Source organism: Sus scrofa, chromosome 6 (assembly GCF_054392235.1).
Source record: "Sus scrofa isolate SSC_HxYL_T2T_F1_AM1 chromosome 6, Sscrofa_HxYL_maternal_Yorkshire_Landrace_v2.0, whole genome shotgun sequence".
Classification (NCBI taxonomy): Eukaryota; Metazoa; Chordata; class Mammalia; order Artiodactyla; family Suidae; genus Sus; species Sus scrofa.
The window spans coordinates 99,750,655-99,767,948 of NC_139388.1; the positions used below are offsets into that span (position 1 = coordinate 99,750,655).

Sequence of the window (17,294 nt, forward strand, 5' to 3'; positions counted from 1 at the left end):
CACAATTCCGGAAATGTTAATGTAGAGTAATTCCCGTTTCACAGATGAGGAGAGTGGGACTCTGGTTAGCACTTAACCAGTCACGCCTCTCCTGTTCAGAGCCACGTCCTGGGGGGGCTTCTTTCTTACTTGTCACCCTGCCTCCCTCTGTGCACGAGAGACGCGCGGTTGGAACCCACGACTTCTTTTTCTCTGGTTTTCCTGCCTGGGTCAGACCATTCATAAGACAAACCAGTTCTTGTGTTTTCTTTTCCAGGTTTTCCAGAAGGAGCTGGGAAAGCGCACAGGAACCGTTCAGGTCCTAAAGCGGTCAGGCCGGGAGCTGATTGAGAACAGTCGCGATGACACCACGTGGGTGAAAGGGCAGCTCCAGGAACTGAGCACTCGCTGGGACACCGTGTGCAAACTCTCCGTCTCCAAACAGAGCCGGCTTGAGCAGGCCTTGAAGCAGGTCAGAGCCTTTGTGGCCAGCCCGAGGGGTGCCCCTGAACAGCCCCAGCCAGTCCTGTAAAGAACACAACGACATGTTCTAAATGTTCTTTGAGACTTAAACCAAAGTTTATATTAGGGAAATAATGGATTCAGTTGGTTTTCAAAGTTACATCTTTACACAAAAGATGATTTTGTGGCATAGAGCCTTCGAGTGCCCGCAACATGCTAATGATTCAGGCCAGACCCCTCCGGCCACCCCTGTGCCCAGAGGGAAGCTCAGTCTCTTGTGCTTGGTTATTTCAGGCAGAAGAGTTTCGGGACACGATCCACATGCTGTTGGAGTGGCTTTCTGAAGCCGAGCAAACACTGCGCTTTCGGGGAGCACTTCCTGATGACACAGAGGCCCTGCAGTCTCTCATCGACACCCATAAGGTAATCCAGTCCCAGGGTGCAGGGACACTTGTCACCCACACGATGTGGGCAGCCCTGCCACGAGCAGAAAGCAACTTTTGCTTAGAAACTTTAGATCTCATGTGAAAAGGAACAAAGCAAGAGTGGGCCCAGCTTACCGGTTTAGCAGGACTGAGAGGGAAGTGACTGGTGGGTTTTGTGACCCCTTAAGGACTACTCAGTCTTGTGGTTTTTTACAAAAATAGTACATGCTGGTTTTAAACAAGTCAGACAGCTGTGTTACTTAGAGGGAAACATGGGCTGTTCCACCTTTGCGCTCCACCTGCACACGCCTTGTGTGACTTTCCTTAGTTGCCAGCTCCAGGCCCCCATCTGCACCCCCAGAACTGCTTACCAAGCTGCAGAATATAATGCAGCACCTGGGGCCTCCGTGTGACTGCATAACGAGGTGGGAAATGCTTCCTTTTTAATTTTTGTGTTTCCCACTAAGAGCTTTTTTTTTGGGGGGGGGGTGCACTCGTCACACACGGCAGTTCCTTGAGGAAGGGATTGAACCTGAGCCGCAGTTGCACCCTGTGCCACAGCTGCGGCAGTGCTGAAACTTTAACTCACACTGCATGGGAACTTCCTCCCGCTAAGGGATTTTAATCCGGGTTTTGTCATCGAATTGTGTTGTGGTTATTTTTAAAATACTGTAGGGAGTTCTTGTTGTGGTGCAGCGGTAATGAATCTGACTAATATCCATGAGGATTTGGGTTCAGTCCCTGGCCTCGCTCAGTGGGTTGGGGATCCAGCATTGCTGTGAGCTGTCGTGTAGGTCGCAGACACGGCTCAGATCTGGCATCACTGTGGCTGTGGTGTAGGCCCAGCAGCTGTAGCTCCATTTTGACCCCTGGCCTAGGAACTTCCATGTGCTGTGAGTGTGGCCCTAAAAAGAGAAAAAAAAAAATATTGTCTTGTAGCTGTTCCTATATTCATTCAAAACAACACTGTTAACACATGGAAATGAATATAAACAGGAACTTATGAAAAGAGGGAAAGAAGCTAATTCAGATCAGGAAATGGATCGTGCCTCTATGTCTCTAATCCTTATCATCCATGCAGAGAAAGTCATTCTTGTGTAAATCCCTCACTTCCCCATACCTTTTAGAACTGGCAAGAAAATGCCAAAGACCCCTAAATACAGGCTTTTAGAGATCCATGTCAACATAGGGAGTCAGAAAGCACTGAAGTTGTTTTCCCCTCTCAGTGTAAACTAAGAATACTGCTAGAGAGGATTGAAGTTTTTGGTCTCAAATCTTGCTTAGGAATTTATGAAGAAAGTGGAAGAGAAGCGAGTGGATGTTACCAGCGCAGTGGCCATGGGAGAGGTGATCCTGGCCGTCTGCCACCCTGACTGCATCACTACCATCAAACACTGGATCACCATCATCCGAGCTCGCTTCGAGGAGGTGGGTTCCTAGTTCTAGAGGAAGACTGCACAGGCCCTGTCAGATGGGTTTATAGCAGTTAAGTACCGCAGAGCTTCCCCCAGCCCTGCACTCCCTGTGGATACCTCAGCAAGTACTAAGTTAACAGTTTAGTAGGGATAGTTTTCTTGGTGATGTGCAGATCTGGAAGTCTGTGCTGGTGCATCCAGTGCCCCGTTGTGTCTTCTCCCTCCTTCCGGAGAAGGTCTGTGTCTGACATCACAGGCCGCCTTTGCTTTCGGGAGCACTGATTTCTTATTCCAGCTCTGTCTCCAAGAGTAAGAGTGAAGCCTCTTGACTGCTTGGGTGGTTTTTGCCTCAAAAGTCATTGTTAGGATCACATAAAAAGGGCTTTGACCACTCGGAGATGTGCGGGACTGAGGGCTGATGCTGATGGTTTCCCTCCCGCCAGGTCCTGACATGGGCCAAACAGCACCAGCAGCGTCTGGAAGCCGCCCTGTCAGAACTGGTGGCCAATGCCGAGCTCTTGGAAGAACTTCTGGCGTGGATCCAGTGGGCCGAGACTACCCTCATTCAGCGGGATCAGGAGCCCATCCCTCAGAACATTGACCGAGTTAAAGCCCTTATCGCCGAGCATCAGGTAACCCCGCAGCGTCGTGGGCTCAAGTGGCTCCTGCGTGGCCCGGGAGCCCATTGCCTATAACCTGCGTGTCTGTGTTTTATTGGCTACTGAGCATCTTCCCACAGACTTAGCAGCTTAAAACACGCTTACTGTCTCACAGTTTCCGTGGGCTGGGTGTCTGGGCAGGCATTAGCTGGGTCCCCATCTAGGGAGTTACCAGGCTGAAATCGAGGTATCGGCCAACACTGCAGTCACCTCCAGGCACTTCTGGGTTGTGGGTGCAGCTCATTTCATTACAGTGTAGGCCCAAGGTCTCCCTTTTTTCCCTGACTGTCAGCTCCTAGAGGCCACCCTTGGATCTTAGCTACACAGCACTCTCACAGTTTCTGTCTTCCGGCAGCTTCTGTCTTCAAAGCCTGCAGGAGGCCCTCCATCCTGCCCTGACAGATCTTCTATAATAAAATATAAGCCTGGGAATGACCGCCTGTCCTTTTCCTGGGGGAGATTACAGAGGACACGTACACTGAAAGTCTTGGCCCAGCTTAGAAATGTGCCTGCCACGTCCTGTTTTTATCGATTTGCCTCTGAGCAAGATCTCATTACCCCTGGATTCAAGAAGATCTCTTTTTTTTTTTTTTATTTTCCCACTGTACAGCAAGGGGGTCAGGTTATCCTTACATGTATACATTACAATTACATTTTTTCCCCCACCCTTTGTTCTGTTGCAACATGAGTATCTAGCAAGAAGATCTCTTATGTGAACCCAGAGATGGGCCAGATAATACATCAAACTAAACTGAATGGAAGAAACCTTAGTTGAGCTATCTTCACAATATATTTATCCTTAGGAGACAGATGAGGCTTTTAACCCTATGATTTATATTGAATACAGGCATGGATCTTGCTTAGTTATACTGTGGATATAAGGTCTTTTTAGTGTGTATAATTAGTACACATAATGGGAACTATGTGTACCCCCCCTTCCCAATGAGTTTACCTCCACTGACCCCTTCTCTCCTGAGAGGTTATCTCCTTCCATCAAGGCCAGTCCCTCTCCCTCTGTCACTTCGGCTCCCCCTGTGTGCCTTCACACTCACCTGCCTTGTGTTCCCCCCATCTCTGGCCCTTCCTTTTTGGTCTTAGCTGATTCCTCCTCTTTTCTCCACTTGTTAATATATTGTTCCCCAAAGCTCCGTTCTTGCCCCTCTCCTTGCACCGCTGAGGTTGTGTCTGGTCTGACCTCCAGCCAGCACCCATACACCAAGGACCTCTACCTCTCCTGCCTCAGCTGCTGCACCATCGTCTCCTGAAATCCAGACGTGCAGGAGGCCAGCAGCAGCTCTCAAACTCAGCTCCTCCTTGCCCCGACCCCACCGCTCCTTCCACACCTGCCTCCTCCCTCCTCATCCACCCAGTCACCCAGCACAGAAGCCTTTCATGTGTGTCCGGATTTCCTCCTCTTTCTGTGTCCCTTACAGTGAGCCAGTCATCAGGTCTTCTCTGTCCTACTTTCAGGACACCTCTTGGCTCCTTTTCTCCTGCCCTGGCACAGCCCCTCGCCATGTTTGGCCTCAGTTGCTGCAGTGGTTTCCTGACTCTCACCCCACGCCATGACCTGCCTCCTGCACTGAGGCCAGAACGATAGCTCTAAGGCAGAGACCTGATCATGTCTCTTTGCAGGATCACAAGACTTCGGTTGCCCACCCTACCCCCCATTGCTCTTGAAATAAAGTCCCAATCCCTTAGCCTGGCACAAGCACAAGGGCTTTCTGGGTCTTTCTTCTGCCTGCCTCTCCAGCCCTCCCCCTGCTTCTGCTCTGCTTCCTCAGCTCAGCCAGCAAGTAGAAGGGCCCTGGCTCGCTCCACTTTCAGATTTCCCTGGGAGCGCCCTGCAGCACATCCCTCAGCACAGCTCAGGCACCAGCCTCTAAGCAGCCTTCCTCACCACCTGGGGCTGTGGGTACCCATCCTAGGCCTGCCTTTGGGGCCCTGGGTGCCACTCATTGCCCTGACTGCCTGGTTTCCTCACTGCACTGCGAGCTCCTGGGAGTCAGAGGCGTGTCTTATTCCTTCAGGTGTCTCGCTTGGCTGTGTTCATTGCAGAAGTCGGCGGGCATTGTACAGAGGCATCTCCAGTTGGTCCACCTGTCAGGGGCTGGGACCTTGTTAGTAAGAAGTTGCCTGGTTCCATCTTAGTCCAAGAAAACTCTTAAACTGTTTTTCTTGTTTAATAGACGTTTATGGAGGAGATGACTTGTAAACAGCCTGACGTGGACCGGGTCACCAAGACGTACAAAAGGAAAATCATAGAGCCGGCCCATGCCCCTTTCATGGAGAAGTCCCGTGGTGGCAGCCGTAAGTTTCAGCCTGCTGTGTAGGATGCTTCTTCCTTCCTGCTCGTTGAGGATGGCACATCCCAAGTGCCCTGCAGAAGTTTCTTTACTATTTTCAAAAACCATGTTGGATGTGAACAAAAATCTTCTTTTGAAACTCACTTTTCTTACACTGACAGACAGTAACTAGACTCAGTTTTCCAGATTGGTATGAAACTTTGGAGTCGTTAGGCACATTCTGTTGCAGTGGCCTTTCCATTGTTTGGTTGTCAGTGCTGACTGTTTACATTTGGTCTGCACTGATTTCATCATAAAATGAATCTGCTCCTCTAGAACCATCGACAGTTCCTCGGATCACTAAAGCAGGACAGAGTTGATTGACGATATGAGCCAGGTCCCTGTCGGCTGGGGAAGAACATCCGTAGCCTGGAGAGCAGTGTGCTTCCAGGGCTAAGTGCTGCCAGGTCCCACGTTTCTGGCTGGATATTATAAAGCTCTCCTAGGTTGATACAGATGGCAGCTTCTCCTTGTGAACCAATGAAGCAAGCTTTTCTAATCTCATGGTTATTTTTCCTTTTAGGAAAGTCCTTGAGTCAGCCCACACCTCCTCCCATGCCAATCCTTTCACAATCTGAAGCAAAAAATCCACGGATCAACCAGCTCTCTGCCCGCTGGCAGCAGGTGTGGCTCTTGGCACTAGAGCGGCAGCGGAAGCTGAACGATGCCCTGGACCGGCTGGAGGAGGTAAGGCCCCTCAGACCCCCAACCCCAAGTAGGCTTCCCCTCAGGGCAGGGATTTGTGTCAAGACAGCCCTTCTGAGGCCCCTTGAACATGACCTGTGTGCCTTGACCTACTTCAGAAGGAAGAACAGACCAGTATAGGTCAGTACTCTGTCCTTCAGGCCCTTGGGAGAGAAGACAGGTGTGAGGAAACCAATAGAGCAGGCTTGGTGCCCGGTGGTGGGGAGGAGGCAGCCAGCCAGTCCAGGAGGGGTCCAGCCTAGGGTGTGACTCTCCTCAGTGCCTAGCTGTGGTCGAGAATCAGAAGCATAATTACTGCCAGGTATGGAGTTGATCACAAAAATGACCATTATTGAGCCCTTTATGTAAAAATATAAGCTACCCAACTATGAAATGAGTGATTTCTCATAGTCCTGTTACTCGGATACTCTTTAGTAGGTTATGAGAAATTTATTTGAAGTATCATTAACCAGTCTAAAAATACAGTACTTCACTTCCTAGTTTCTAAAACAAACCTCTAATATCTTTTATATTTTTTTTATTTGTGCGTATCAAAGCAGCTATGCCCAGAAGTGAGTGTTCTGTGTTTTTTGTTGTTATTTCTGTAGATCAGTTGAGTTTTAAGCATATTTGGTTTTGGCTTTTTCTTTTTTCCCCATTCCTTCCAACTCTGGAGTTTGAAAGACCAGGGGGAAAACTGCTGCACTGTTGAAGTCATTCTGAGTCTGTGTCACTGACATAGTCCAAGTAGCTCACCATCGCCTTGCCCACCGCACTGGCCTGCTGCTGACTCTCAGGGCCACATGCTTCACATGGCAGTGGGGCGGGCAGTTAGCTCCCTGTGGTACCATCCCAAAGAAACGTGCTTGGGTGCAGGACTGGATCCTTGATGCTTCCAGCTGGAACTCACCCTGTCTCAGAGGACGGGGGATAAACATGAGCTCCTGAGAACATAGGCCTCTGTGTGGTCATAGTTCCTTTCAATATCCCCTCAGTGAGGAGTGCTGAGGACTTCTCTTCTGAGACAGAATCCGTGCCCTTAGATCTAAGGGGACGATCCTTCGAAAAATTGCCAAGGAAAGCAAAGCTGGCTCCACCCTTTCTTGTTCTGCGTGCTCCGTACTCTCCATGGTGGTTGTTCAGTTACTGTTTCTCCCGCTGCTCCATTATACCACAGCTCATGTAAACAATCATGGCTTTATTAGGTGAAGGAGCCACAGTGCTCCTTCACAAAAGAGGCAACACACAGGTATCATCGTTGGTCCCCTTCCAAAGGCCCGCATGGCTTTGCTGGATGTCTGAAAGTTTGGAATGCTGCAGGCAGGTGTGAGGGCCCAACAGTGGGTCTTGTTGACACCTCTGGTTTCTGTCTAGTTGAAGGAATTTGCCAACTTTGACTTTGATGTCTGGAGGAAAAAGTATATGCGTTGGATGAATCACAAGAAGTCTCGGGTGATGGATTTCTTCCGGCGAATTGACAAGGACCAGGATGGGAAGATAACACGTCAGGAGTTTATTGATGGCATCCTAGCATCCAGTGAGTCCAGTCATAATTCCAGGCACCGGTCATACCTGTATTCTTTGCACTTACTCTGTAGAAGCAGGCTCTATTCTGCCTAGATAGTTTTTCTGAAGTTAGAGCTATAGTCTTAGGGAAGAAGTATCTACATACTAAAAGAGTTCTGTTGTTTTGATGGAGAGAACATTTTGCTGGGAATAAAAAAAGCAAGTCTGGTTTGACACATTATGGCAAGCAAAACACATTCAAGGCATAGAAAAGGAGCTGATAACTTTTGTGATTAACAAGGTTCTAAGTACCACCATACCTTGGAGATAGTGCAGGTTCAGTTGCAGACCACCACAATAAAGCAAATGTTGCGATAAGGTGAGCCATTAGAATTTTTTGCTTTCTCCATGCATATGAAAATTACATTTATACTACACTGTAATCTATTAAGTATGCAATAGCATTATATCTTTAAAACAATGTAGATATCTTAGTTTAAAAATGCTGACCATCACCTGAGCCTTCAGCAAGTCATAATCCTTTTGGAATAGTCACAGCAAAGATCATTGATCACAGATCACCATAACAAATACAATAATGAAAAAGTTTGAAATAGCACAAGAATTACCAAAATGTGACACAGAAGCACAGAGTGAGCAAATGCTGTTGAAAAAAATGGTGCCAGTGGACTTGCTTGACACAGGGTTGCCACAAACTTTGTTTAAAAAAAAATTGGTAAATGCAATATCTGTGAAGTACAATAAAACAAGCTATGCCTGTAAAGCGTTTAAAAGTAAGTATTTCATAATATCAGGGTTTTTAAATTTTGAAAATTTACAAATCATAATATCAGTTTTTCATTAGTAATTCAGGTTTAATTTTTTTCCTTCCAGTTTTATTGAGATGTAAATGGCATAAAACACTGTATAAGGTTAAGCGTAATGATTTGAACATTATCTCATAGGTACCAAATCAAAGAAATAGAAAAAAACTTTTTTTTATCTTATTGGAGTACAGTTGATTTTCAGTGTCGTGTTAGTTTCAGGTGTACCGCAAAGTGAATCAGTCATACATGTATATATAGCCATTCTTTTTCAGATTCTTTTCCATATAGGTTATTACAGAATTATTGAGTAGATTATCCTGTGCTATACAGTAAGTCCTTGTTAATTATCTATTTAATTATATAGTAGTATGAAAAACTACTTTTTCTTAAGGTGAGAACTCTTAGGATTTACTCTCTCAACAGCTTTTCTTATATTACATACAGCAGTATTAATTATATTTATCATGTTGTACCTTACATCCCTCATAATGTCCGTTTCTGACACCTCTCTAACAGCTTACAAAATGTATGGTTTAATTTATTTTTAGCTGAAGGAATAAGTGGGACACAGAGTAGTTAAGTGACTTGCCAAGACCACAAAGCACATGTCCCAGCCATGCTGCTTCACATGGTAGCCCAGGAAGGCCTGTCTGGAGGGAATATTTGAGCTGAGACCTAGGTGATGATAAGGATCCAGCCATGTCAACCAGTATTTCAGGGCAGAGAGAGAGGCAGAGGAACCTGTACACAGTGCTGAGGTGGGGATGAACTTGCTTGTTCCAGGAATGGAAAGATTAACATGGCTGGAGTGTCATGACCTCAAAGGTGTAAGGAGTGAAGTTGGAAGGGTAGGAAGCATCCATTAATGTGGGGCTTTATTGGCCTTCGTGAAGGGACCAGATCTTATTCTAGAGACAGTACAGCCATCAGAGGCTTCTATCTGAGTTGGTATAGTCCCATTTGCATTTTAATGAGTCACTCTGGCTACTGTAAATATCCACACTTCCTTTGGAAAACAATTGTCAGAACCCAAGACAGTAATCTAAACACAGAGAAACTTCATCCTGTTAATTCCAAATTCTTACTCATCTGAAGTAATCTAAATATATGCAACAATAGTGGAGTGGATAAGTAAATTCGGAAACGGGGTGGTAGGTCTGTGGTTTTAAATTGCATTCAGGGTGGATGACTCTATAAGCGAAAATGCCAAAAACTGAGCATGCTCTATATATTACATTTTGGGGTAATATTTATCCTTTATAATATTTTGTATTTTCTAAGTTTTCTAAAGTAGGCATTGTTTTTCAGAAAAAAAATTGACGTACCTTTTTTTTCCCCCCCCCTGCATTTTAGGGTCCTACCTGTGGCACATGGAGGTTCCCAGCCTAGGGGGTCAAATCTACAGCTATAGCTGCTGGCCTACATCACAGCCACAACAATGCGGGATCCGAGCCGCATTTGTAACCTACACCACAGCTCACAGCAGTGGGAGTCCAGGGATTGAAGCCACATCCTCATGGATCCTAGTCAGGATCTTTAACTGCTGAGCCACTACAGGAACTCCAAGACATACATTTTTTTTTTTAAGTATTTATATAACCCCTATCCAACCAAGTAAGCCTTCTTAGTTAAGTTTCCAAAATGTGATTAATCTTCTCCAGAGTTCCCTACTACCAAGTTAGAGATGACTGCTGTTGCTGACATTTTTGACCGTGACGGGGATGGTTACATTGATTACTATGAATTTGTGGCTGCTCTCCATCCCAATAAGGATGCTTATCGACCAACAACCGATGCAGATAAAATTGAAGATGAGGTAGGGGAAGTAATTGTATTATTCTGAGTACATTTTGACCATAGGTTTCTATTTTCCTGAATGTGGTTGAGCGCGGTCACCCTATCAGCCCTTCAGCGTGTCTGTTGGGAGTAGGGAGGTGGGCTTCTGTTTGGGGATCCCCTTTTGCATGGCATTGCCCCCGGGAATATCTAGGGCACCGTGCTGCATAGAACAGACTCGTCTCTCAGTCCTGAGATCCTCCCTCAGGCTCCAGGAGAGCGTTTCATATGGAACAATAAAGGATGAAACATAAAGTAATGTTTAAGATGGGGTTTACCTACCAAACTTGCTGTGTAATTAAGAATGGTGTCATCTTGAAAATTGTATCAGAATGAAAAGTGCAATTTTATAAGTAGCACATAGAGTTGACCCTGGGATGGGAGAGGCAGTGGGCCTGGTCTTGGGAGTGGCTGGAGCACCCCAGAGCTGAATTCTGGGAACTCTTGGGCTCCTCGGTTGAAATTCACATTGTTTGCTTTATGAGTCAGTTGATATTAATGCATGCATATTAGCACCTTTCTCTGAAGGAATTTTGAAGCAGCTTGGAAGAATCTATTGTATCATTGCTTGGGAATTTGTTTCACACTCAGCATCTGAGTATCCCAGTTAGTAAGACTCGCTGTAGCAGATAAATACATGTGTCAAAAGCCTGAAACACCGGAACAATACGAAATGAAGAGCTTCTCTGAAGACATGTAAAAATCTTTGTTTACTTTATCCTTTACACTTTTCTGTTTTTTTTGGTTTTCGTAATCAATAGGTCACAAGACAAGTGGCTCAGTGCAAATGTGCAAAAAGGTTTCAGGTGGAGCAGATTGGAGAGAATAAATACCGGGTAAGAAAGAGAAATGCAGTCCTTTGTGGTGTTCATTCCTCCCGTGCAGCCCTTACAGGTGAAAGCAGCCTGACGCACAGCAGACTTGATCCCACCTTCCCCTACTGATGCTCGTGGGACAGAGCCAGTAGGACTTGAGATGCAGTCAGCCTCTGGCCCTTATTTCTCTAGGTGCCAAATGTGAGGTGCCCTGTGGCTAAGCTTCAGTGCCCCAGATAGATCCATCTAGAAAATTGTGCCCTGTCTAGAGACATTCCAGAACCCTCTCTTCACTGCTCACCAAGGTCATTAGGAAATGGAGGTACCTTTATCATAAGATGAAACAGTTTTCTAGTGACTGATCATTTCCCCCAGGGAGCTGGTCACTGTGCGCCTCAGTGGCTCACAGGCTCAGAGAGGCTGTGGGAACTCTGTCCAGGCCCCAGGGGATGCTCAGCCTGCTCAGCCATCTTCCCAGAGGAGCCTGCCCAGAGAGGCCATAACTGACAGTGAACCGAGCTGTGTCTTCGCTTCTTGGGGGACCAGGTCGAGGCATAGAAGGGATCTGGGACAGGATTCCTGAAATGTATTCTCAGCTTGTCAGGATTCTCGAAGTCCTAAGGAAGATGTAGGATTGGCAAAGAGGATTTAGATGGCCATTTCAGATGGCACCCACATGCACCCGAGTTAGAAACAGGGAAATTGAGGTTCCATTAGCACAGCAAAAACGTCTTCAAAGTATACCAGAACCACCCACACTTTGCTACTCTGGGCCAAGGAGCAAGAGTGTTGGGTGGCTCTGCCTTCCATCCAGCCCAGAGCTTTGACTTAATAAAGCTCCAAGCAGTTTTATGCTTGCTTATTGGGTTTGGTTTCATTTTACTGTATTAAATTACCAATAAGAGAAATGGGTTAGCAGGAACAACATAGAGTGTAAAACCACATCCGTGTGTCAGGAGCTTGGTAAGAATATGGTCGGTGTATGTCGTTATACTTGAAACTGGTAACATGATTATGTGATTTTCATTCCTTAGTGTTAATTTGACAAAATGTTCTCTCTCTCTCTCTTTTTTTTTTCCCTTCCATTTCCTTCATCCTTTACTCTTACTGTCTATAGTTCTTCCTCGGCAATCAGGTACAGTGTGCCTTGCAACGTTCTCCTTTTTGGTGGAAATGGTCTGTGTAGCTAATGCCTGTTCTTTGCTGTGGGAAGAGGATGTAATTTAAAGCATGCCTGGGTCACACCTGGTTGTCTTACCAAGTGGAGAAACCGCTGACAGGGCTGGTGTTGTGAAGCTGTCTCAAGCAAAGAGATAAAAGTATATGTATATGTCTCTTTAAAGAAGGTGAAATTTTCCATTCCAGGTAGATTGGCTGAAGATGATGATATTATGCTGGGCTGAGTTATAAGTAGTACATACAGTTCAAGGAAAGTTAAAGCTGTGGCGTCAATCCATCCACCTCTAAAAAGAGCCCAACCTTATCCTTCTGTTTTGGAAGTCACCATACAGACAGCATATTTCTGATTTACACCCAAGTCTTTTGACAGCTAACACAAATTTTATAAAGTACACTAAATCAAAAAAGTCTTGTCTGTGAGAAGTGTGGTATGGAAATCATATCTGGCCATAGCCTGAAGTTTGCCAATAAGCCAGCCATAATCTAATGGGATCAAATTAGACTCTCAAAGAAGATTGAATACTTTCGACTCCACTTGGTAACTCTAACCTTTTAGATCTTATTGAGAGCTCTGGGGGTCCTACTTCTTCAAATGGAAGCAAGTTGCATGGGTAAAATTGTCTTGGGGTACAAAGTCAGAAACACTAATAGTTGATTTGAGGCCCTCAATCACTGTTAAGTTCTAGGCACTGCTTTTTTAACCACTAACTACAGTAACATTCTGAGCCAGTGGGAAGAACAAAGGATGGAAAGAAATTTAAGAACAGTCAATTTGGCTTTAAATAAACATTGTATAAGATTGCCAAGTAGTACCTAAAAGTTGTGCCTTCTTGGTAACGACTCCATGTGGGCACCAGGGGCCCCTTTGAAATGGCACCGATGTCCTCCTCTATTCCACTGACCAGCCAGGATGAGTTAGTGCCAGTGTTGGGAACAGAAATACACAGTTCAGTTTCTACCCAAGGCACCTGAGACGGTAAGGATCACATTGCCAACCATCACACAGCAAACGCAGATCAGACCTGGGTCACCAGAAGGGATTTTCCATTTAGGACAAGGAAACAGAGCTTACTACTGCCCCTAAGAGTCTCTTCAGAGGTCTTGCCTCCTAGGCAACCCAGCTCTGCCAGATTTGGGTGGGTCCCTGTTTTTAGAGCTGCTGTAACCCCATCCACACTCATCACTCTGGCCTCAGCTTCCCAGCCACTTTGTCCTCTGGCTTGGGTCAAACCTCCCTTTCCCAATAGCTCAGTAAAAGCAAGTTAGGGAGTTCCTACTGTAGCACAACGGGATTGGAGGCGTCTTGGGAATGCTGGGGTGCAGGTTCAATCCTTAACCTAGCACAGTGGGTTAGGGATCCAACGTTACCATGGTGGGGCTCGGATCTGATCCCTGGCCTGGGAACTCCATATGCCAAGGGGCAGCCCAAAGGAAAACAAACAAAAAAAGCAAGTTGGAATCTTTTAGAGTTAGTAAGATATTAAGGGAGGAAAAGGAGTGAAATCAAAATAAATGACAGGGCACAGTAACGTAAGACTAAAGCATGTCTTCTGGATTCCCTCTGGAATCCCACAGAGGCCCTTATTTCCTTCTTCCCCTCAGTTCCTCTCAAAGGACCTCCCCACTCCCACTTCTTGGGCCAGTGTCTGTGGGCAGCTCCTGCAGGGGCCGAAGGGGCCACTTCCTTCCCGGGACAGGACGTTTGTTCCTTCACATTTCTGGGTCCCCATTTTAGTGCCCCGTACCCCACACTGTGCTGTTGTCACAGTCACTTTATATAAAAACCTAAAAAACACATGAGATGAAAGATGTAGGACTGATTTTGTTTTCAAAGAAAAAAAGGTTTGGGTGGGGGATCATATTTTGTCAGTCACCTTGCCTGTATAAACCATGCCCTGAGTCAGTGCAAAGGAGTGTGGAGAATTAATCACAAGTGTTGATTTTGAGGGAGGCTCGTTATGGGTCCTTCTCAAACATCCTTTCTGGCATTTTTAATTTTTGTGCCTTGTTTCAAAGTTATGGTTCCCCTTTATAACTTTGAAAATCCTAAGTGATGAAATATTATCACCCCCCCAACATTCTCCTTGAATTAAATAATCTTAGGTATTCCATTTCTCCAACCGTATGTTTGATTTTTCTTTTAGGATCTCAGCACAATGCTCTTTCATTGCCACTTTATTTTGGGAAGAGAATAATTTATTTATGCAGCGGGAAACTCCAAATGTTGACAGGGCTGGGAAGTAGGAATATTAGATAAGAAAAAAAGGAAAAATAAATATCAGAAGGTCATGCATGCTTTAACATCCCAAAATGGTTGTTGAAAACTATTTATAATACGCATGGTAGGTTAAAATTTTAATTTCTTCAACTAAATTTTAGTATAAACACTAATCAGCTGAAGAAATTTTTCTGCTGGTGACATCACAATTAGAGAAGACTTAGGGCTTTCTTTCTGCAAATGATGTGGATAATCAGATTTCCTTCTGAGCTTGTAATAATGATGATGCTTTGCAAGGGTTTCCTTAAGGCTGTTCTCCATGTAACTTTTGAGCGCACTGTATTCAGAAGTTGACATCCACCTTGTGGCTGCCTTTGCTTATATGGAAACAAACTAGCATAACAAAGAATTTTATTACCTGTTTTAATTTGGGCAGACTCTTTTAAAGTATCAAAGTGAGCTAATGCCTTGTCTTTTCTCTGCCCTCCTCTTTGGGGCAGGGTCATGACCATTTATCCCAACAGAAAGTTCGTCAAGATAACGGACTTTAGCTTGATATTTTGGCTTTTCCATATTTTAAATTTTTTGTGTGAAAAACGCAAAATAGAGTTAAAATTCCCCTCAAACTGTGAAACTGCCATTTCGTCTGAATACAGTCTGCTTTGGAAGGAAGGTCTAGCCCTGCGTGCGGGACCTCGCTCACCATGTCCCCTTGGCCCTGCAGTTTGGGGACTCCCAGCAGCTGCGGCTGGTCCGCATCCTGCGCAGCACAGTGATGGTCCGCGTTGGTGGAGGATGGATGGCCCTGGATGAATTTCTCGTGAAAAATGACCCCTGCCGAGGTAAGGAGCCGTTCTGAGCACAAATTACTTTCCAGCTACGCCCTCACCACTGACCTCTAGTACTTCCACAGGGTGCTGGTGGTGGGGTCTGTTGGTTGATTCTGTTGTTAAGCTGCCCAGATGCCATCCCACCAGCACAGATGAGAACCGAGGTGCCAGAGCAGACCAGGGAGAGGACGTGGGAAGGGTTGATGCTCTCGGGGAGGCAGGCTTCAAGGGGGCACAGTGACGAGAATTGGGGAATTTACTGGTGTCGTAGGATGTTTTGGTGTGAGGTGTTAAATTAGCATTGGCCTAGAAAGAAGCCTGTAGAGCCCTGTAGGTTCTTTGTTAATGCTGCAGATGACTTTGCTTGTAACTCCTGCGTCTGACACTCAGGGAGGGTATTGGGCCAGGAGAGAACTGGGCACCCCCTTATCCAGGAGGGAGCTAAAGAACACCTAGCAGTGAGCCTTGGCACCTGTCAGGTAGACAGTCACCTAAGCCAGTCCACAGGGTCTCCGTCTGCTGGTTAAGGTGAGCCGGGGCGCCTGCAGCTGGAGGCGGGTGGGGCCGCAGCAGGTGGGGGTGCTCAGGCTCCAGGTGCTGCTGCCCCTCCAGCTGCATCCTTCCCTCTTTCCTGGTAGCCGAGCGGCATGTGGGTGTACAGCAGGCTCCCCCCCTGTCTGCCGGTTTGTCTTTTTGACCAGTTTCTGTGTTTCCTGCTCTGTCTGTTTCTTTGTGTTTATATATTTTTTATTCTAGTTCACCATCCTGGGAGTAAAATAAAGCGCTCTGATTCCAGCTCTTCGATTTCCAGTCAGTCTCCCATAGGTTGGCTTTTCAGCTTCGTCCCTCTTACCCACATCCCAGCCCGTTGAGAATGGCTTTGCTGCTTAAACTGTAGTGCCTCTTGGCTCTGTGGTATCTGCTGCCTTTATGAATGCTTTGACACAGCCCCACCATAGCTTCTCTAACTACTGGAAGTTGACAGAACGTATAATGTGCCTGTGGAGTCAGTGCCTGTGGAATTTGTTACGACCTTCTGTTTATTCAACAAGTAGTTATAGCTTTACATACCACATACTATTATAAGCACTTTACAAATAGTAGCACATTTACACCTCTGGGAGGTATAGGTACTATTATTATCTCCATTTTACAGAATAGGAAATTAAAGCATAGAAAAGTTAGATAACTTGCCCGAGGACAGACAGCTAATAAATGACAGAGACAGGATTCAAACCCGAGACAGTCTGGCTCTCCAGTATGTGCTCCTGACCCTCCTGCTCTGTCTCGGAGGCCACCGTGCTCACCACCCCGGTTACCTGTGTTTCATTCGCTCTGACTACATCAGTGAGTGAGGCTCACTTATAAACCCAGCAGGAATGTTAACAGTACGGCTGTGGAAGTGATTTACAGTCATAATCTGAAGTATTTAAAGCTAAAGGTTCTCACATGAATTCAGATGTGTTCATAAACCAGTTTTTCCTAACTTATTCTTCCTTTACTCTGGCACAACCAGAGTAATATCTGAGTGATCATTTTCATTAGCAGTCCTTTTTTCAAAGTAGTTAGTTTTAAAAAAACACCTATTCTGATCAAAACTACAGAGGGTTTAAATCAGTTTTATAATTTAATTATATTGCAAACCAATTTCTTTGATAGAAAAGTCCCCTTTCAGTGTTTTAAATGAGAAGCAATAGATATCAATTTAACCGTAACTCAGTAAAACAATAGTGTTCCTTTCCAAATCTATTAATAAGGTTTTATCTTTCATGTCATGTGTGATTGAACTAAACAAAAGAGATGCTGCATGTGACATTTTGGAACCTTCGATTGCCTGTTTGCTGCCTGCTCTACTTGCTCTGTTTATGATAACATTGTGCTGCTGGCCAAGGAGAACACTGCTTGCTTTGTCCTTATCTTGTTAGCTAGAAATTGGAACCCCCAGGAAATTAGGGAGGGCCCTCTAGGAGCTATTTTCTGCAGAGCATAGTAGCCGTTTTTGGCATCCCTTGGAGCAGACAAGGTAAGGCGTTCCCCTCCCTGTGCCTTTCCAGGAGTACCCCCATCCCAGTTCCAGTTACTGCAGAGTCAACTCCCCACATCTTAGCTGTCAT

General features: G+C 45.7%; 1 protein-coding gene across 50 annotated transcripts in view; it reads left to right on the forward strand.

Annotated features, from left to right (window-relative positions):
- Positions 1-17,294, forward strand: part of MACF1 (microtubule actin crosslinking factor 1) — a 357,817-nt gene that overhangs the window by 329,349 nt on the left and 11,174 nt on the right. For 35 of the 50 annotated variants that reach the window (XM_084963963.1, XM_084963980.1, XM_084963966.1 and 32 more), the window contains 12 exons: positions 257-451; positions 736-864; positions 2,151-2,294; positions 2,725-2,913; positions 5,130-5,250; positions 5,809-5,972; positions 7,344-7,506; positions 9,964-10,118; positions 10,900-10,974; positions 12,071-12,088; positions 15,075-15,192; positions 15,937-16,005. In XM_084963963.1, coding sequence (XP_084820089.1) covers positions 257-451; positions 736-864; positions 2,151-2,294; positions 2,725-2,913; positions 5,130-5,250; positions 5,809-5,972; positions 7,344-7,506; positions 9,964-10,118; positions 10,900-10,974; positions 12,071-12,088; positions 15,075-15,192; positions 15,937-16,005 — 1,540 coding nt within the window. Of the gene's footprint in view, positions 1-256; positions 452-735; positions 865-2,150; positions 2,295-2,724; positions 2,914-5,129; positions 5,251-5,808; positions 5,973-7,343; positions 7,507-9,963; positions 10,119-10,899; positions 10,975-12,070; positions 12,089-15,074; positions 15,193-15,936; positions 16,006-17,294 lie in introns of those variants that run through there. The other 15 variants (XR_014807490.1, XR_014807491.1, XM_084963996.1 and 12 more) reach the window with 4 other exon arrangements.